A 21,609-nucleotide genomic window follows, 5' to 3' on the forward strand; every position below is an offset into this window, starting at 1 on the left:
GTATAATCCAAGAGATACATCTTTAACATGATCTGTCAGGAGTGAAGAGTACATGGTTTTCCTCTTAAATGTGGAAGAATAGAAGTATAAACTAGCATCAAATGGAAATACAAGTACCTCAAAAGTGTACTAACAGTACATGGTTACTTTCAGACTATATAGAGAACTAATGATAAATGAATAATTTCACAGAGAGCTCTCTTCATTTTGTATTTTTGGGATGTCATCCGACACTTTATGTTTACAAAAGGTCAACCTTGTAATTGACCTTTCCCCTCGTTCTGACTCACTGAACTCAAGATGTTAGTAAAAATTCAATTACGATTTTTTTTTGGTATTCCCAAATTCAATCATAAATCATAATCATACAAAGAAAATCCAAAGCCACCAAATATACTGACAATATCTATCCAGGTAGATTGAATTATAATCTCTATTTTTTTTAATCTACGTGACTTTCAGTTAACCTTTAGGTCGATCAATGCAAAGAAAAGGTTAATTGATGGGCTTGAACACAACAGCAGGTTCATGGGAGAATATATTTATTTAGATAATAATCATCAAAGGAAGAAAACAGCCTACTCATGGTGTGCCAAATACAATGTTCTTAGGAAACCTGCAAAGAAAATGCAGTCAAATCAATCAGCAATCAATCTGATTAACAAATCTGAAAGTAAAAATATCTACATGAATCATATAATGTTTAATACAGGTACATTCTTTTTTTATTCACAGGTTTGCACTTGTGGTGTTTTGGATGAAAGAAAAAAAAAAAAAACGACTTAAAAAACAAGTAAACTTTTAACAGTTGTGTTTCCAGTCTATGGCTTCTTTCTTTTAAAAGGATAATCCTATTCTACATCAGAATTGCTTTTTTCAGTGCAGAGCAGTTTGCATATGGAGTGCAGACAGACTATGACACTGGCTAGCACCTGCATTTTCAACGATACCAGTTAACACAGCAAAAACTAAACAGCAAGTACAGTACATCTATTACAAGACTGTCTGCAGTCTTTGGTTTTGCTCAAAACTTTAACCATACATACATACATGTAACTGATTGACCAAATGAGTATTTCTCACAAGAAAACACTTCTGAGGAGTGGTTGAGGTCAGTCTAATGCACTGATGCATTTGTGAAAGAATTAGCTTTCCAGGAATCTTGTTAGATATACCTTAAAACATTTGGTGTGGTATTTGGATGTGTATACCAACTATGAAATCCAACCTTGAGGTGATTCAAACACATTGCACAACAACAAACACCACAGCTCCGACTGAGAAAACGGAGAAAAATGATGTGATGTCAGTGTGCAACTGCATAACTTTACTGTCAATGGTGACCTAATCGTTGAAGCAGCTAGTGTTTATAGCAGCATTGCACTTTGCATTGCACCTCACCAAAATCTGCCTGGGGGAAAGAAAATCTCAAGTGAGAAGAGCTTTCAAAGAGTAAAACTAGAGGTATGCTGTACAATCTGATAAAAAAGCAGCAAACTAATACAGCTAGTTTGTACTCACAAGGACAATTTATGATTATAAAGTTGGTCTGTGGATCATCAACAATTAGACACTATATGAAGCAGCTTCTCTAATTGAAACTGAAACGAACATTTCAGCTCTTTATTGCAGGCAGCATATAAGTCTCAGTGGAACCCCCAAAATAAAGAAGTGGAGAAGCTAAAAGGTAATAGACCATCCCTGTAAACTCATCTGTTCAAAATACCAGATGGCCTCTCTGGTCCATCACCTGCACTCAGGTTGGCCTGATGCATGAGTGGTCTTCAAGGGTAAGAGCCACGCGATGGCCAATAAACAGCAAATGGGTGAATTTGACACTTTTTTTTGTTTTCTAGTAGCTCACATCATTTATACAACAAAGTGCCAATGAGCAGTCAGTATTGCTGGGCTTCACAGGCGGTGGTGTTTTCAGTACTGATGAAGTCAATGTATCTATCACAGACAGAGTGTTGTCCCATACAGGCTTGACTACATCAAACAGGTTGCTCCCAACAACAGATGATTAATACTATGAATAATCTCCTGACTATAAAGTGGCGTTCTTGCCTTTATGTGAACACACGACACAAACAAAGAGGACGTGCCCACACTTGAGCTCATGTTTCTCACACACCAAAGGAACTACTCAGGTCGCGCGAATGCGCACACGCAGACACTGGAGCCACACATACAGGCACCAAGGGGGAAAAAAAAGAACACTGACATGTATACAAGCTCAAGCTTAAAATACACTTGAACGGATCAACTACCACAAAAGTGCAGCGTGAGCATAAACAGCAGCTAGTAAAGCAAGTACAAACTTCAGCCCAGTATCTCCGAGAGGATGAGTGTATTACTTTCTTCCTCTTCACGGCCCTGGCCCTCCATCAATCTGACTAAAATATTGCAGTAAGTACTCCGAGCTGACAGAACTGAGCATGGTCTAATCCTGTAGCATGACTTTGCAGTTGAAAATCCTGCTCTTCTACAAGGGGAGGGGGGAGGGAGGAGGATTTTGGAGAACGGAGCTTCAACTAAATCCTATTCATCACACAGCATCCCTCTCTACAGACCTGGCAACTCTAGCTGGTAACAGACCAGGCAAGGGCAGGACAGTGCCAGCATTGTTGGCATCTATATTTAGTTGTGGAAATGACCCCACGAAGGACATTTTTGTGTACTTCAAAGTGCTGTGGTGGCAACACATTCAGAGCAGAGTCCTCAGGTTATCGAAAACACAGTCAACCCCAATGTTATGATGGGGAGCCAAACAATCTGGACCTCGAGCCACTTTTAGTTGGCCAAATGCAAGTTCATTGGCATTTACACAGCACACTCACAATCTCTGTTCTTGGTCAGGCCACTCAAGCTTGATAGTGGAGGGTTGGGCTTCTAGCTGCCCCTTCCTCTCTTATTTGTGCAAAAGGATGTCAAGCAACGGTTTCTAGCCTTAAAATAATAATAAAAGAGACATCTGACAGCTATGATTGTTCATAAGATGTATCAAGATGGGACCCAAGTTTTCAAGCAAGTGCTTGTCCTCAAAATAATGAATCTTCAGTGCATCTCCACAGATTTCACCGTAGCAATCAATAAAATGCAGTCTTTGCATTAGTAATATCAGCACTACGAAAAGCACCAGGCAGCATCTAGATAGGACACTGTGTCCTTGTGTAAAATTCTACATTTACTCTATCCTATCAGTATGCATTACTGAGAATATGATACATGTTTAATTGGAAAGGCCAGGGATGTCAGAGCAGCGGTGCCCAAGGAGGAGAGGTAAATATTGAGCACATAAACATGGAACAAACAGCATAATATTACATTAAACAAATAATACAGCGTACAAATCAACATAATGACCTGTAATGATTCAGGGATTAAAATACAGCAATAGAAAAAAGATAAATAAAAGTAATACTACTGCATAGTGTTAATAATATGATTAAAATCTGTCAAAAAATCTCAAAAAACAAGTAAATCAACTCATCCAGTTTAGAGCCTTTCAGTCTGTTGCGTTTCAGCTCTGTAATTCTATTGGAGAGAGAGTCAACAGAGTTACTATACACAAAGTGAGCTGTATTGACTGCCAAACTGGCATAATGGAGAGCACAATGTAGAGTTATTAAGGGTGATTTAGAGTGGCTCCCTAAAGGACAAGTGGCCATTTTGATGGGATGACTCTATACAGAAGCACATAGTGTGCCTACCACTATCTGATTAGGCCCTCAAATGCCTGCCTTGGCCTAGATGAATCACCCATTCAGGCCTCGTGTCAAGTATCTCTGTGCAGCTTTATGTTCTAGCCTCCGCTGCCTAACGGCAACTCTTGTAAGTATGTGTGCCACATGTGTGGGTGAGTGCTGGTCTTTGATCTAAGTAGCTGCTAAATTACCATTTTATTCTAAAACATGACTGTCTTTTGTGGGTGTGCTCGTTTTGTCTGCCAGATCTGCGTCGGTGCATGATGGTGCACAGACAAATGGTAAGAATTGTAAAGCAGAGGAAGTTGTATTTCAATGCTCCTCTTAATTTTTAGTTTCTTAAAAGCTGGGAAATCTCATTTTCTGTTTCTTTTTTTGGATGCTTTCTCTCTTCCTTTTAGGCATTGCACTGCCTTAATTTGTCTGACTTTCATTTACTCTCTTTCTCCCTTGGGTGAATTGCTGTCCTTTTTTAATCTAACCTTATTTAAGGCCCAATACCACCAGTGTCAGAGTTATTCTGGGCTGCCACAGCAACTAAGCCCTCCTCATCACCACTTTTAGCACCTCTCCCAACAGTTCGGTCCGCTCCCTGAATGGGACTGACGAAAAGAGAACCGACTTCACCAGAAGAGGCAGACACACCCCTATCGGTCCGCTCCAGCTTGCGGTGCTTGCGTGGCTCCGGAGGTGTGTCCTTCTGGTTGAAGACGGCGCGAATTCTCTCCACGCAGACATTGGCTGCCTCCCTCGTCTCCTTGGAGAGCTGAGATAGGCTGAGGAAGCCGTGGGGGAGGTCGTCCACCACGCACAGAGTGACAGGCTGGTCTATGTTCCGCAAACGCTTGGCAAACATCACAGAGTCATCCAGCATGGGGTCTAATGCACAAGCCTGAGAGGGGAGAGAGAGAGAGAAGAAGCAAGAGGGAGGGAATGGTGAAAGCAAATTAGGATTCCCTTCACACATGTCAAGAATCTTAATTAAGGGATGAAGAAAAGGAAACCAAGCGCCCCAGTCTCTTTTGTCCCTGCTTTCTTTACATTCTCGCTGACTCACTCTAGCCACTTTAAAATCTGCACAAATTTCTTCATTTTCCTATTAAAACCCTTCTCACAAGTGAGAGCAGGCTTCAACCTCCGCCTTATCTGCCATCACACGCTGTCTCACTCTGAAACAATAATGTCTCACTCTGATACAACAATGTAAGCAGTGAGTCCTTGGTACTCCATCTCTTGACATTTTGAGGCTGCCTAGTTCTAGGTCTCAAACCACCTTTCTGGTCCTCCCCTCTCTTCACTATCATAAGCAAACAATCCTAGTCCTGGGGCCTATACTATGAAGCGGGATTTGAGGTTAGCAAGGTAACTTCATGTTTAACCCTGGGTTTTCAGTCAACGGTGCTTTAACTTGTGCTGAATAGCTAACCTGCTCCAGAGCAGGTAATGTGGGTGAGTTTTCAGTAAATGGTGGGAACTGAAGCCATGGTTGCAATACAGACAAACACCGCCCCTTTTATGTGAACGCTCATGGCTGGATTGGGAAACCCTGGGTTGACTTACGAAGTTGATAACCAGTGTTGTGTGACTGCTTAGCCTGATTGCGATTGTTAGGGTTAGTAAAGCCAGATAATGAAATGACATCCTGGGATTGTTGGACTTGCCTCATAGTTTAGGCCCCTGGTCTGCTCCTGCATGCTAATAATATCATACCTGCCAAGTTTAAAAGTTGTTGAAGAAACATAACGATCAGCTGTCTCACAGAGGATCATACATGCAACCAAATGCAGACAGTTTTACGGACTCAAAAGCTTGACCTATGTGTATTTAATTGTATAAATGCCCCCCTTTCCTATTTCCCTACTGCCCTACATTATCCTGCAAATTCCTCCATCAGCTGCTGCTTCTTCTTACCACTATATGCACAGGTGGCAGCCCTTTCAGCATGCTATCAGGAGCCAGCAGAGGAGAGCAGAAAGGATCCTTGACAACTGGAGAGCTCTCCACCTTCATCTCAGCCAGCTGCTCTGAGCGCAGTGGCTCAAACCCCAGGGGAAACTCCCTAGGGTGCTCCAGCTCTGATCCCTCCTCGCCAGCAGGGGGTGGTATGGCCACTGAAGACAGGTCGCTGGACATGGTGGGATCGGTATCCTTGGAGAGGAAGAAATTCACATCTTCTGGCTACATAAAAAAAAAAAAAAAGAAAAAAAAAAGGGAATAATTCAGGTGAGGTGAGACAGCACTGACTTGTTGAAGGAGATGGTAAAGTCAAGGAAAGAAGAAGAAAGGCATAAAATATTTAACGAGGCAAAATTGATAAGAAATACACACACAACTCTGTCCTTGTGAATTTCTTCTAAAAACCTCAGCTGTGTGTGAGAGTCTTGGCTGAACAATCCCCATTTCAAGGAGGAAAAGCATATTTAAAATCTTACGTCACCTCTGCTTGCTCCCCCCCAAGCCAGCCACTAATCCAGTCTGCCTGTGTGAAAATACATGTGAGGATAATCTGCAATACCTAGATAGTTCTCACACAACCAATAAGTTTTGATATTCTGTCAGCATTTTACAGCCAAATCTGTTTGAGGCACGGGTGAGATAATCTCAGCGGAGTTTGTCGAGATGAAACATGCACATCACTGCAGGGTATACTGCATTGTATGACAGAGGGCCAAAATATCTCCATGCTTATAAACTGATCAACCTTTTAAAAAGGCTAGAACTGTATGCTAAATCTCCTTAATGCAAGCTGTAGGAAAGCAGAGATAATCTGATCATAAAGAGGAGGCTTGTGTGATCTCTTGCACTGCAATGGTGAAATAATCATCATCAAATTACAGACCTTTCCATAGCCACAGTATTTAATTCCCACAACAACCCCCACAAACAGCCCAGTGTTCTTTTAAGCAACAACACTTGTTGTTTAATACTGTTAAATCTAGGGAAGGCAAAGTTGGAGAACTAGCAAGAGACGGCTAGATTTTGAAAGTATCTTACTGGGAAAATCCTCCTTGTCAAGCCACTCCCTCAAAACACATTTTAATGTGCAGTGAGTGCGTAAGCAGGTAGGTAGGCAGATAGACAGCGAGGTAATCTCAGTGTAAACATGTTCAAGTGTGACATACAGTGCACTCAGAGAGCAGCGGTGGACTCTGGGAAGAACAATTGCTATGGGATCCCAAGTCCTGGCAAGTCTGGCTCTTCACAGACAATTTCCTGGTGGGAAACTCTGAGGGATCGGAGGGTACAGGGGGGTCGGCGTGAGGAGACGAGATGGACGCCTCTGAAATGCTCTTCCTCACTGTATCTAAGAAATGAGATTGAGAAAGGGGCAAAGAGTGACGAATGACACACTTTGCAAAACAAAAATCTAAATGTTTGAGACAGATAACGATTAATCACACAAAGTACAGTATATGGGGTATAAGGGATACAGACAGGCCACTCAAATTTACATGGGTTCAATATCAGCTGGAGGACACAGGAAAAAAAATACACCAATAGTAGTACACAACCACTTTCACTTAATTCCACAGTTTCCACTTATCATATGTCCTCTGGTTGACAGCCAACTGTTAAAAGCCTAAAATGCAAATTGGGATATATCAGGAAGAGAGGAGAAGTGGGTGGAGGAAATTCAAATAGTGCTGTCATGGCGATATCATCCGCCCGCCCCGAGCCGTCAAAACACAGCTATAAGAGTCGTCATGGCTGGTCTCTTCACAAAGCGCTTTCGATCTCCCATCTTTTTAATAATGAACCATCTTAGCACCATGATGGCCTTTTAATAATGCACACCCACCAATGACACTCTCATTAGTTTGGGATTGCAGCTGTGGGGGTGTCACCTAGCTAAGGGGACACCAGGGAAATTACGATTCGCCACCAGATTTACAGTGGCTACAATTAACAATTACTGTCGAAGCCCTGCTGCTCTAAAGAGGTGAATTGATATGAATGGGGCTACAGGAGTGTTACGCAACAGGGTGGAATAAGGCAATAATTGGTCATCTGAATGCTGAATAAAGGGGATCCATGTCAATAATCTCCTCCATATGGGATGTAAACAAACTTTGGACCAGTTGATGTTGTTGCACTCATAACACTTAAATAAACTGGCTTACTGAACACACCGAAAACGTGGGCGGTACATACACACATGCGCACACACGTACCTTCAGCAAATAGATGTGATCAAAGACATGAGCAGAATGCACCTATAATAAAAAAAACTTTGAAGACAATAGGCTGCCAAAAAACACAACCACATCCATGCCACCCACATCTCGTCTAATGTTCCAACCTGACCGTGCATATGCACGCACAAACACACCCATACACACAGTGATAGTTGCTGGTATACCAGTGGCTGCTGGTGGTGCTACTGCAGGAGCACTGGGGTAGGCGGAGGTTCTGTTGGGATCCAGCAGAGAGTGGATCCAGTTGGAGGCTCCTTGTCGGAAATCTCTTAGCAGCAGGGCTGTGTCTCTCCTCACCAGACTCAGTGTGCTCACTTTCTCTACCCGCGTCTCTGTCTGCGGCGCGTTGCCTGGAGAAGGAGATGCGGAGGACAGGTTAGTATGGAAAGATGGATGTACAAGAGAGATTTTTCGTTATTCTTGAAGAAGCACGGATGAGTAACAACACAATAATATACAGATTAAAGAAAACCACCGACAGACTGGGTTCAATACAACTACAAATAGTAATACATAGTGATGACAGTAGGAGCGAATAGAAAATGACAAGTGTTTTAGTGTTGCCCTCTTCCTCTTCTACATTAATTAATGAAACATATGAAAAACAATCCATATGCTAATAAGTTTAGTTGTTGTTAGTCAAGGTTTTCCAGACATGATGCAACACGGCTATACTTTCCACTGGAGCAAGTATTTTGGAAAATTAGTATTTTCGTAATGTTTCTTCAGTCTATTGTTAAACATACCACTGAAAGCTTGTTTGTAATCGATAAAGATTTATGATTACAATTGTTGTATTATACACTCTGTGTCCTACATAAAGGAATATAGACAGTGAGATCCAAGATGAGAGCAAAACAGTTTTATGATTAATATAAACATTATTACTGTTATAAGACTAAAAGATGGGCTGTGCAGACATTAGCTGAATAATTGATTAGTCGACACAAAATCTATAAAAAATTGTGATAATAAGTTGTTCTAGCTGTTGTCAAGGCTGCTTTCTTTTTTTATCAAATTGAATACTGATACTTAGCTGCTGGTCAGACTTGTTTGAAAACATCACTTTGTGCTTTTTTTTTTTTTTTTTTTTTTTTTTTTTTTAAAATAGTGAATATCGTTATATTAGTTGATCAAATGAAATTATGATAAGGAAAATAACTGTTATAGCCTTGAAAGAAAAACAACATCTTTACCTAATAAGTTGATAATTTATGCCACACAAGCAGTTGTCAGCATCATTACTCTGAACAAACCTACAACTACAGTCCAGACCATTTTATTAAGAGTTGAGTATGAATGATGCGAAGCAGCAGACAGCAGAGAAAATCAATCTAAACTAAATTCACAACTTCACACCAAAAAAAACAGACACTCATTCCTACCTGCGTAGGCGCTGAGACACTTTGAGAGCACACTGAGCGGCAGCAGGGGATCCATAAGTGTTAGCAGACGGGATGGTGATGCGTAGGCGGTCAGCAGGGTAGCCGGGTAGGCTGCCACAATGCCATCTGGCATTCGCACACCAAAGGCAGCAGCGCGCATCGATGTAGTCACACTCAAGTTGCCTCCCGCGCTGTCACCAGCCAGACACACTTTCTCCCCAGTCCAACCTGGAGAGACAAAAATAGGACAGTGTTGATAGAGGTGAAGGAAAAGAGGGGGGGGGGGGGGGAATCAGTGGGGGAACATAGGGAAGTGGAACACAAAATAAAAAGGAGATACGAAAAAAATAAATCCACCGAGGTACCAAAAAGCAGTGTGTGACAAGCATCAAGTAACAGTATCCATTGCAGTGCAGTGATGCACTGCTGTATATGTGGCTGCTGTGACTGTCTGCCTCATGGCCGTGATATTGTCTTCTTGTACTACAACACTAGCATATTACACTGCAATCACTGTTAATTTGACACAGTGTGCTTCAGCAGTCGGATGAAACCCAAACCGACCAGATGTCTTTTGTTTTCTGCCTGAATACTGAGCATTACAATTTGTGTGATATTGCCCAACAACGGGTACAGTGCAAGACATCGTGCTGCAGCATAATTACTTTCAAAGTGATGAATGAATCCCTTTGAGAGGTACAGGGAATGTAGGTGAGGACTTACTGAAGCAGTCTTCAGGACACTTTCACTCTGAAAGGAGTGAGTTTTACCCCTTGTTGTTGTGCCTGCTTGTTAATTCTAATAAACCACATTCTTTTACCTGCCTACTGTTTATATAATTTCACCTGTATATACATTTTCCATGACATTGAAAAGTAAACAGAAAAAGTACAAAGGAGTGAAAAAGCCAGCACTCCGCTATAAACAATGCTGTGTGGTGTGTGTGTACCTAGTAAGTGGTGGTTTCTCAGAGCCCAGCAGTAAGCGTAGAAACACTCCTCCAGGGCTCTTGGGAAGGGAGCTTCAGGGGCCAGAGAATAGTCTACTGACAGGATGGGGACACCAAGGTCCTGGGACCAGCTCTTTAGATAGGGCTGCACATGACAGAAGACAGGGGTATGGAGGGGGTGAATTTATGAATGGAAAAACCCTCAGTTTCACATTGAATATATTATAGGTTGTTAAATTTATGAGAAACAACAGCAGCCACAATAAAACACAGAGGCAGGGAGACAGAGAGATTAAAAAAAATGTGGTGAAAGGGATGCGTGGGGGTGAACATTAAGGATAAAAAGTTATGAAAATGATGTGTCCTTCTGATGTCATCTGTCTGCTTTCTGGCTTACTGTCTAGACAAAGGGAGAATGAGCATTGCCCTCACATTCACCTCCATTTCCTTTCTTTTCATACAGTAATAACAAAAGGTGCCCACATGTCCTAGTTTGCTGGGTATAAAAGGAAAAAGACCAAGATAATGGGACAGTGTGGATTTACAGGGATTGTCTACAAAAAACAAACTCAGAATACTCCTAGAATACTGAGTTTTTCTCTTTTTCTAGTTCCTATCAGGTTAAGTTATGGCAACTTAAGGCAAGTACTTTACTTCACAACTGCAATGCAGTGACCTTGAAATGGGAGAGACATCAAAACTTGTCATGCCAAAATATTCTTTCCACAAAGCATTTGTCATGTCCTCCTCCTGTTTATCTTCTCCCAACACGTTTTTGACTAGCTATGACAGGGCTGGCACTGAAAGAGACAGCTCTCCATTCACAATGCTAGGAAAAGCGTGTGTGCATGTGTGCGTGCGCGCACACATGCATGTATGTCACCTCACCGACCAGTGATTCAGTATGAAAAAAAACCAGTAAGCAGCAAAAGTAGCAGCTCCAGCAGTCAGGTGTCTTAACGCCTTCCCTGTCACAATAAATCTTAAGAGTGAGAGCGCTGACAAGTGAGTGTGCATGCAGTTCAAACACTGTTCAGGTCAGCGTGGGTTTGGACAAATCAGAGGTGTGTTTGTGTGTTTGCAACTGTGTGTGAACAACAGCCATTGCTGACAGGCTACAATGAGTGTCAACATATGCTAGAGTCCATGTGCAGGTCTGTCAGTCAGACAGTTCATCATCTGCCTGCAAAAAAAGGAGCAGAGAACTCACAACAAATGGCCCACTGGGCAGAGAAGAGGTACGTGTGTGTGTTTGTGTGTTTTTGATGGGCTGGGACCAAGGCTGGTTAATTTTACATGACTCAGGAAACTCTTTTCGTACACAAAAAAAAAAAAAAAGCCCACACGCATCAATTCATAAGGTCCCAGAACTGGTCTCAAAGCAGAAATTAATGGGAGATGCAGTCCCACTCAATTTTAGACAGACAGAGCAGTTAATCTGCAAGCTTATACCTCTATTGGCAAAACATTGTGTGTGTGTGTGTGTGTGTGTGTGTGTGTGTGTGTGTGTGTGTGTGTGTGTGTGTGTGTGTGTGTGTGTGTGTGTGTGTGTGTGTGTGTGTCTATGCTCAGGTTGCTAAATGCATAGATGCTAGCTCATCCATTCATGTGATCTTTGCATCATTGGGCACTGAAAGCACCAAAGGCCCCTCACACTGAAGTACAGACAGACACTTAAGTGAACAAAACAGATTTTGTGAGATATTAGAAAGATTCAGGGAGGATATAATAAAAAAAGAAGAGCCCAGAAGAAGGAGAGAAGGATAGTCTGACACGTCTTCCATTAGTGCCCGGGGTAATCTTTCTCTGCGGGGTTGTACAGTTCTCCGCTAATTCAACATGACAGCCCTGTTCACCCCCTTCTCTGATTGCTCCCTCACATCCTCTGGTTACTACTCAGCTGCAGATCAAGGATGCCCATGTCCTTGGCGATTTCATAGAGCCCTGTCTTGTAGTTGCTATAAGTAGCCTGAAGCCACATAAAGACTGCACACAGCTACATATGACCAGATCAGTGTACAATGAACAGGGAGAGGTGGGATCACAAAGCTTGTTTAAATAAGCTTTGACATTATGATGAACTAAGCAGGTTGAATGCTTAGTTCATCATAAGGTTGCTTCATTTCATGTACTGTCACTTGTAAACTTAAAATAAAAGAGCAGATTTTCCAGAGCACTGACAAGAAAGACGTGTGTGTGCGCTGGTGTCGTGTCTCTTTTTCTATGACAGTGATCTAGAAATTAAATCTAGGACATTGGCTCCTCCTCTCTAAGAAAAGAGTCTGCTTTGTGTGCATCTTATCAGTAAAGAAGGCATGGAGGGAGGGCTAAGTGTCTCGATTAAGTTTTCAGGGATTAATTACAAAATAAATATCTTAACGTCTCATTACGTGCCATACGATTAGCATAGGAAGGGACTCTGACAGGTAGCCCCTCTGCTTCTACACTGTTAACTAGTGTCCTTCTCCTCAACACTTTAATTAGCTGGGGTTCAATTACAATTAGTTTGAGAAAACACAGCCAGAAGTTGATGCACTGAAGGGATGAGAAGGTGAACTTGACCGCTGTGGCGATACTGGCTCAAATCCTGGAAAAACATCATCTGAGCCAGGCGTCTAACGGTGGAGGTGTAGTGTTGTCAGGAGGGCTGGGCGATATGGCCCAACATGTTATCATGATAAAAAATTTCATATCATTTGATATTGATAATTATCACGATAAATGCCAAATCATTATTTGGCTCAAGTTTAAAGGTTCAGTGTGTAATATTTCTGAGGCTCTATCGACAGAAATGCTATATAAGATCCCTTACTATGTTTTCAGTGCTGTGTAAAGACCTTACATAATAAACCATTATGCTGAATATGTACGTTAGAAGAAGATGATGTAGGAATAATATACTGCAGGGGTCGGCAAATAAGTTTTGCATTGGAGCAATATTTTCAACCATTAGATGATGTATGAGAATGTAAGTCATAATATTGAGTTGCATTAATATGTTGTTCAGTTAGCTCAGTCACTAAGGACTTGCAGGACTTGTAACCCAACGGTTGAGTCTTCAGTCCCTCCTCGGGGTAACTTTCCCCCCCCCACCCCCCTTCTCTTCAACAAATGGATTCTGCAGTGAATGTTTCTCACATCACAGCATCTACTGCACTGTTTTTGTTTCGGTGTTTGATCCACATCCATCATCCTACGGACGGTTTTTCATATACCCCAATATCTCCAGGCAGAGAACATTTTGGGGAATCCCGTTTTCTGATGGCTCTTTCAGAGGTATGTCAAGCAGGCTACAGACTCTTTTAATGTCGTTCAGAATTTTTCAAAGTAAAAGCTTAGTTCAACTCCATATAAAGTATTAGAGTAAACAAGCTTCTTGCACTTTTATTTTGTAGGAAAAACCATTAAAGAGGAAGTGATTATGTGAGTAACTGCTGCTGCCATGCTGATCTATTTCAGCACCGCTATCACAGCATAGATTTTTTTTACTAGGCCTATTTAAAATTATATTTGATTGCAGAGCGCCATAGCGTGCAATCAAATACAATTTTAACAACATCCAACAACATCCTCTTGCTTGTCCCTCTCGCTCTCTCCCTCTCCCTCATAAACACAGCTGCTCGCTGTCAATGTCAGACACCCAGCTTAAAAAAAAAAGTTATTAGCAAGCATGTAAGGAGCCCAGCTAATCAGGAGAGCTAAGTTAATGTTAGAAAACACCGCGGGCCAGATATTATTGTCAATGTTTTAACTTAATTTAATGTGTGGTTTATAATGTGGTGTAGAAACAATGACAATGATTCACACTCTTGGCTTACATTTTCCATGTTGTCTGTCAGTGGCCAAGTCACAACAACATGGTTTTACTGAATAACTAAACTAATAACTAAATATAATTTCTTAATAAATATACCTGAAGGAACCTAATTTCTTACTGGTCACTCTCTGCTGTCTCAGAAGAGACACCTTTTGTGCTGCGTCAGCCACCGTAGCTGTCCTACGCTCTTTGAAAGGTTAGGGGGCAGTGGTAGACTGGACATATGGTTGCAATTCACAACCTTCGCCACTAGATGCCACTAAATCTTACACACTGAATCTTTAAAGGCTGACTTTTGTTCCTGAGTGAAAGTGTAATTGTGGTTTTAAACTATTTTTTATGGTCAGACATGACCAACACTTGATACCAAACAGTGAACCACTTAACAAATCTGAGGTAGAACATTCAAAGCAATTATGATAAAATCACAACAAAATAAATATCTTAATAGAAAAAGTGCTAATCTGTCCGTGATTCAAATGAATTAAATCAAACATTTATTGAACATTTATTATATTGTTAATGAGGAAAATTATCATTATTGTTTTATTGCCAAGTTCTAATTGTCAATACTTGGGATATGTAGGTAAAACATAACATATTATACTAACCTTTTCTGCATTTTGACCCAAGCACAACAATTTGCAATGTCCTGAAAAAGAAAGAAACTACTGGTGTACTGAGCAACAGATGTCGAACAGGTCGGCCAAGGAAAACAACAGTAGTGGATGACAGAAATATTGAGAGAGCTGTGAAGAAAACCCCCAAAACATCAGTAAGTGACATCACCAATGACCTCCACAGTGCAGGGGTGAAGGTATCACAATCCACTGTTCAAAGAAGACTCAGAGAGCAGAAATATAGAGGCCACACCACAAGATGCAAACCACTCATCAGCAGGAAGAATCAGAAGGCCAGGTTGAAATTTGCAAAGAAGTACAGAGATGAGCCGCAGAAGTTCTGGAATACAATCTTATGGACTGATGAGACCAAGATTAATCTCTACCAAAGTGATGGAAAGGCCAAAGTGTGGAGAAAGAAAGGAACTGCTTATGATCCGAAGCATACAAGCTCAATTGTGAAGCATGGTGGAGGTAATGTCATGGCTTGGGCGTGCATGGCTGCTTCTGGAACACACTCATTAATATTTATTGATGATGTAACTGATGATAGTAGCAGCAGAATGAATTCAGAAGTGGACAGAAACATTTTGTCTGCCAATTTACGGAGAAATGCATCGAAGCTAATCGGGAGGAAGTTTATCATGCAGCAGGACAATGACCCAAAGCACACTGCCAACAAAACAAAGGACTTCATCAGGGGGAAAAAGTGGAAGGTTTTAGACTGGCCAAATCAATCACCTGACCTTAACCAAGTAGAGCTGCATTTCACCTCCTTAAGAGGAGAATGAAGTGAGAAACACCACGAAACAAACAAGAACTGAAAGAAGCTACGGTAAAAGCCTGGAATGGCATCACAAATGAAGAATGCAACAGTTTGGTGATGTCGATGGGTCGCAGGCTTGAGGCAGTTATTGCAAGCAAGGTTTATGCCACAAAATATTAAATGTTATTTACTTTAAGATTATTTGTTCCATTACTTTTGCTCACCTAAGAATGCTGTGGTCTAATACAAACAGTGATATGTCAGTTGTTTAACACCTCTAGATGTGAATACTGGGAAATGAGAGCTGAATTTCTGAACTATTGTCACATACTCATCTTTTGATCCTAAACCCAAATGTCTTCAGTGAACAACAAAGGAATTTGCCTTACCGTTCCAATACTTTTGGAGGGGACTGTAGGTCACATACAGACATGAGTCAAAATACTATATGACAAACAATTGTCTTTTGGATTCAGCTTTTCTTGCAAAATATAACTAATCACATTGCTTTTCTGGTCAGAGTAGGAAAAACTTCAGTTGGAGAGCACCATCTCACCTCATGGGACTTGGAGGTCTGGGCCACAAAGCCTCCTCCATGGAAGTGGATTAAGAGGCAGGGAGACGAAGGGAGGCACCTCGTCTTCAGCCCCAGCGATAGTGAGATGGCTCCCCCCTCAGAGCGGGAGAGAGATAGCAGAGCCTCGCTGTCCTGGAGAGAGTGAGACAGACAGGTGGACAAAAAGGAATGAATGATCAAAAGGAGAGAAAAGTTCACAGACAAATAATCACGATCAGCTGTTTTTGTCTAACAGCTCAAAAAAAATTGTTTAAATGACATGATGTAATGAGAGGTTTGCATCACTCCAATAGCTGTCCACAGACTATACATTGCAAACAAAGCCTTGTTTTCATTCTAAATATATTTTCTTGCCAATGTTTGCAACAGGGTTCCATTAAGAGAGGGATTAACTAGCTGTTCTGCAGCAGCTTGCTGCCAGCCTTTCCTGCGCCTGCATGAACGCACACTAATTCCCATTCATTAACAGAAACATGGTGGGTGTGGGTGTGGGGGGGGGGGGGGGGGGGGGGGGGGGGGGGGGGGGGGGAGTGTTGAGAGGGAGGGTTTCCGCTGATGCAGGCTTGTATTTTGTGACATTAAAAAGGACAATGTTGTTTTGTTGGAGGGTGATTAATGGCTGAAAGTGTTTGTTGATAGCATGTCTGGTTAGATGCCAGGCTACAAAGAAAGGAGGAAAACAAGCTCGGACGGAGAGATTGAGTCTCCTGAGAGAATTAGGAGGGGAAGGCAGAGTAGAAAAGGTGACAGTGATACCTATGACAGAGAAATGGAGAGAGAGATAATGAAGGGGATTAAGTCTATGATGATGAGTCGAAGCTGTCGTTTACTCAAGCAGTTGAGAGAAATAGCAGATATGGTATTACATATTGTTAGAATATTTTAAGAATTTGTATGACCGGTATATGGCAAGGTGGTATAAAAAGAGCCAGTGGAGAAAAAACATCAAAAACTAGGTTAAATAATAAACACTAATACTCAGACAGACTACAAGGATGTAGCGTGAGACAAGTAAACACCAAAAATAAGATCTAGTCTAGTTTCGCATAACGTTTGAGATTTTGAAGCTTTTATTTTGCATCCATTGTGCCACTATGGTATAAACAGAGCAAGGATGCAAGTACCTGTCCTTCACGTAAGTCATAAGAGATGAGCCTCATCTGAACAGGTGCGGTGCCGATGTGCGCTGATGGTGGAGCTATAGTTACAGATGTCCTGTGGTTGGCCGCCAGGGGAAGGTCAAAGGCCACGGAGGGTACGGAAAGAGCCCGGTTCACCTTAACTTGAGTGGATGTCATACTGGCAAGACTCTGGAGGATGAGAGGTGATGGAGAAAAAAAAAAGAAAGAGATTGGCATAGAGAGAGCAAGAATTGAGACAGAAAGGCATAGAGAGAAGAGTGCAAGTTACAGAGCGAGTCAGGTCACTGGAGAGAAAGAGAAACTGGATGAATAAATCATGAACCCCATTGAATAAATCGAATTCCACTCTATTATTACTAGCGGCCTGTAGGCCAAAATGCATAATGATAGAAAGGTACTTTTACCAAAGGAAAGTAAAATATCACTGATACAGTTTTAAAATTAAAAACAGGACAGCACATTTATCTGTGCGCATGGGTTAGTGGTGACAACATGGGTAGATTACAGATGTCAGGAGTGTTTATCTGTGTGTGTGTGTGTGTGTGTGTGTGTGTGTGTGTGTGTGTGTGTGTGTGTGTGTGTGTGTGTGTGTGTGTGTGTGTGTGTGTGTGTGTGCGCGCGCGTTTGGGTGTATAAAATGAAGCATTCACAGTCTACTCACCGACAGGACTTCAGTCTCAGTGATGTTCCAGAAGGCCTTCCAGAAATGGACGTCCAGGTTCTGGGTGATGCGTTCAAATTCTGCCCCCCTTAATTCTGGGTCAATGGCGTACTTCCCTGAAGTAAAGAAAGAGCTGGCTGCTACACCTGTGGAGAGGAGGAAGGACGACACAATGAGGAGGGTATAATAATGCGAAGGAGACACCAGAGATGAGGAAATGCAAGAAAAGGAAGGAAAAGAAGAACATGTATGGTTGAGGAGGAAGTGTAAATGGAGTAGACAAGTTATTGACACACAAAAGACAAAAGCTCAGGAATGAAAACAGTTATTTCATAAAGACAGAAACAGTAGGAAGGAGGACAGGAATGAGGGAATATTAAAATTGCAGTAAGAGACTGGAACCTAGCACATAAAACAACACTAGAAAAGGCAAAAGAAGGGAGTTGGAAAGAAAAAAGGGGAAGAATGAAATAGAGGGCTAACCTCTATTTCGTTCTTCACCTTTTTTCTTTCACAGCAAACCTCAGAGATGTGTCTACAATTGAACGTCAAACTCAGAGTGAATTGGCTTTTATGTACTCACAGCACTATAATCTTATTGCCACACAGGTGTTTCATGTGTACTGTGCTAGTGCTATGTTGAAAAAGAAGCATTTCATTATATTGCATTCCATTTCCACAGTGAATTCAATGTTCTGCAAGAAGTCAGGGATAGACAGTTAAGAAAAGGGGAAGTAACTGCATTTTCAGATAATATTACTACCTCAGACTTAAATCTCTAAACCAAATAACAGACACATGACAGCTAATGCAGCTAACAGTGCTGTGTGTAGAACCATTTAAGATGATAGGAGCTGTAGGACAGAAGCAACTTCTTTATATTGGCTTATAGCCTCGCTACAGAGGACTATGATGAAGGGGTCCTAGTACACTCACCATATGGTGCAATACCTCCTGCCTCCACTGTGGTGCAGCACAGAGTACAAAAAACCACAAGCGTCAAACAGTTTTTTGGAATGTTAAATATTTACATATTTAGGAGTTGTGCTTGTGTGCAATGTGAAAATGTGTATATGATGGTGCATGTTCTTCTATCTCTGCCTCTGTACATAACTGTGTGCATGTTCAAAACATTCTGAAATATGGAAGCACACCAGCTAGCCCTCGAGATTCCAGAGGATGAAAGAGCATCTACAATCCAAACACACAACATCAAAAGGTACACAGTCAGGGGCCAAGGAGCAATGTAGAAGACACGTGGGGATGAGTACAATCTATGAATGAGAATCAAGTGGCTGGATGATGAGAGGGCACAGCTGCAGACAAGACGATGCTGACCTATTCCTGACTGATGCCGTTTGTAGTTTTCTCCAAAGGCCACAAGGCCGATAGCGATGGTCTGGAGACAGGGCCGAATGCCTGGAGTGAACTGGAGGGCGGAGGGAGGAAAGGACAAAAACAAGAGACAGGCTTCATATCCATTATCCCTGGTCCATTTAAAACAAGAAATAAACTACAATTAAAACTGCAACCATTCAACTAGAGAAAGTGCAACATAGATGATAGATATCAGAATAGCAAATGAGTCTTAGCCATTATAAATTGATGCAGACAGTCATCATTTTTTCCCTTTAGTTTGATTTTGCTCTCTGTCCGCTGAGGGTTCAGCCTCTCTAATGAAGCTCAACTAAGAACAGAGACTATGGCTGTAAAAAGGAGCATTCTCTCTGCCCACCCAAACCCTTTACTTGCTTTATTTTACCTGCAGAGTTGAGCAGCAGGAACAGTTTGTAGCTCTGTATTTCTTTCCTGGCTTTTACATACTACATTTCTCACTGCTATTGCTCTCTTTTCATAGTCAGTGCCTCTAGTCGGAGATATCAGTAGTTTGATTGATAGGCTATGGGAGACTTATGTGGGGAGCTTATTCTGTACATGATGTGTCCTAATTTAATAACAAATATAAAGAAATGTAGCTAGAAGCTGTAAAATGTAACATGGACAGGAACAAGTAAGAGTACCTTTGCCAGAAGTGTAGATGTGCGTACATTCAGTTGATTGTCTGTATGTGTCGAGTGAGGATTGGTGCGTTTGAGGTTGTTTTTTTAATTACCTTTTCTCTGTATTGCAGTGAGATGTTTTATTGTAGGACATCAATATCCTTCTAACAACCTGATTACCTACAACAGGTATTTCCCATTCTTTCTTCCGGTGCAGCTACTTCTAACCCTACCCTTTCTTCACTTTTCCTATATCTTATCTTTCGCACTGCTTGTACCTGTGCCACGCAGTTCATCTCACCTGAAAGCCAAGGCATCGGCCATAGAAGCACCCCTTGTGCATGGATGAGTATTCGCGGACAAAGCTCTCGCTGAGGCCATTTTCATCCTGGAAAAAAAGGTTGCCATGGCTGTTGTCATGAAGCATGCGCTGAGCCAGGTAGAGCAGGGCGCGCAACTGGCACAGAGCGCTGCAGTAGGCCTCCATCTCCCCCGCATTGTGTGCTACTCGAAAGAAGATGCTGCGACGGTTGGCAGTGATGTAGCGCCCCTTCTGGATGATGTGAAGAAGACAGCAGCGTACCACCTAGAAAAGTAAAAGGAATGTCTCAAGAAAAGTTTTGGGGGAAATAGATGTGTCTTATTTCAAATTGTGATATCTACCACGCCACCTTCTCCATACACCATATTAAAATCAGCGTACCTGCCTAAAAAGCAAGGTCTATTAAATAAATTTTTTTTGGGGTAATTACAGATGTTTTACAAAATGATGTGTGAACTTTGGGCTATTTCTACTATAAAAAATGGTAGAAATAGCATTTTGCGTTATAACAAATCAATTTGTTTTTCCTATAATTGTGCAATCATTAAAAAGGTACATGTCTTTTCGGTATGCTTAAATTGTAATTGAAATTTGCGTGGTAAGCTGAAGGGGGGAAAGCAATGAATTGTAGCATTTCTGAATGCTAACATGTGAAAAGCTTGCTGCTTCACTGGGGTGTTACAGATTAGTTGGAGTAGCACTGTGGGAACAAGACGGATTATAAATGTGGAAATCGAGAGGCTAGAAAACAGAGCAGCATTAAAGTGTTCCTCTGCTAGACTCATTCAGTTGTGGTGGGCTGCAGCCACTGAAGGTCATGAAGTTTCATCAATAACTGTGGGAGATAAAGTACAGTGGGTATAGTAGGCGTAGATAATCTGCAGCTGGAGGAATTTATCTAACCTGATTTGCAACATAAAATCAATCTGTAAAACAAATGGACTGACCTTGAAACAAAGCAATTTCAAGGCAAAGAGGGGCTGGTGAGCAGTTTCTCACAGTGTGGAGAGAATATTGATAAGAATGTATTACGGTAGGTGGGCTTATTATTCTCCAAGCTGCACTGGGTTGAAAGGAGAACACGGACACAGATCTATGACTTCACTCATACACAAAGACTTCAAAACATCACACAGCCTACCTTGACCAGTGAGCGATAGCCATTAGCAGGTATGTGTGGGTCAAAGTCAAAATGATGGTAAACTGAAGCAAAGCCGGAAATAACAGGCTCAAGACCACGGGCGTGTTCCTTGATCAACTTCATGGCATCCACCAACCGCCGCGCAGCATCACCCTGTGGCCCCTTTGCTCCTCCTGAATAGAAAGTGGCATTCTCCTCGCACACGCTGTACACGGCCGCAAACACTGCCTTGGTGTCCATCACTAGGAGCAGCGAGACAGAGAAGCAAGAAACAGAAATCAGTTGTATGTAGGCAAGGGTGCTTGTGCATACTAATATTTCCAACA

At 41.8% G+C, this 21,609-nt stretch overlaps 1 protein-coding gene across 6 annotated transcripts in view; it reads right to left on the reverse strand.

The window, feature by feature from the left end:
• Positions 1–525: 525 nt before the first annotated feature.
• The window catches only part of lipeb (lipase, hormone-sensitive b), a 29,639-nt gene continuing 8,555 nt past the window's right edge, over positions 526–21,609 (reverse strand). For all 6 annotated transcript variants that reach the window (XM_046044303.1, XM_046044306.1, XM_046044304.1 and 3 more), the window contains 12 exons: positions 21,284–21,525; positions 20,122–20,406; positions 19,159–19,249; positions 17,821–17,966; positions 17,142–17,327; positions 15,997–16,149; positions 10,238–10,382; positions 9,289–9,516; positions 8,068–8,253; positions 6,830–7,011; positions 5,619–5,885; positions 526–4,599 (listed from right to left, as the gene is read on the reverse strand). In XM_046044303.1, coding sequence (XP_045900259.1) covers positions 4,195–4,599; positions 5,619–5,885; positions 6,830–7,011; positions 8,068–8,253; positions 9,289–9,516; positions 10,238–10,382; positions 15,997–16,149; positions 17,142–17,327; positions 17,821–17,966; positions 19,159–19,249; positions 20,122–20,406; positions 21,284–21,525 — 2,516 coding nt within the window. In that variant the 3' untranslated portion in view covers positions 526–4,194. The remainder of the gene's footprint in view (positions 4,600–5,618; positions 5,886–6,829; positions 7,012–8,067; positions 8,254–9,288; positions 9,517–10,237; positions 10,383–15,996; positions 16,150–17,141; positions 17,328–17,820; positions 17,967–19,158; positions 19,250–20,121; positions 20,407–21,283; positions 21,526–21,609) is intronic.

This window comes from Micropterus dolomieu, linkage group LG03 (assembly GCF_021292245.1).
Source record: "Micropterus dolomieu isolate WLL.071019.BEF.003 ecotype Adirondacks linkage group LG03, ASM2129224v1, whole genome shotgun sequence".
Lineage (NCBI taxonomy): Eukaryota > Metazoa > Chordata > Actinopteri > Centrarchiformes > Centrarchidae > Micropterus > Micropterus dolomieu.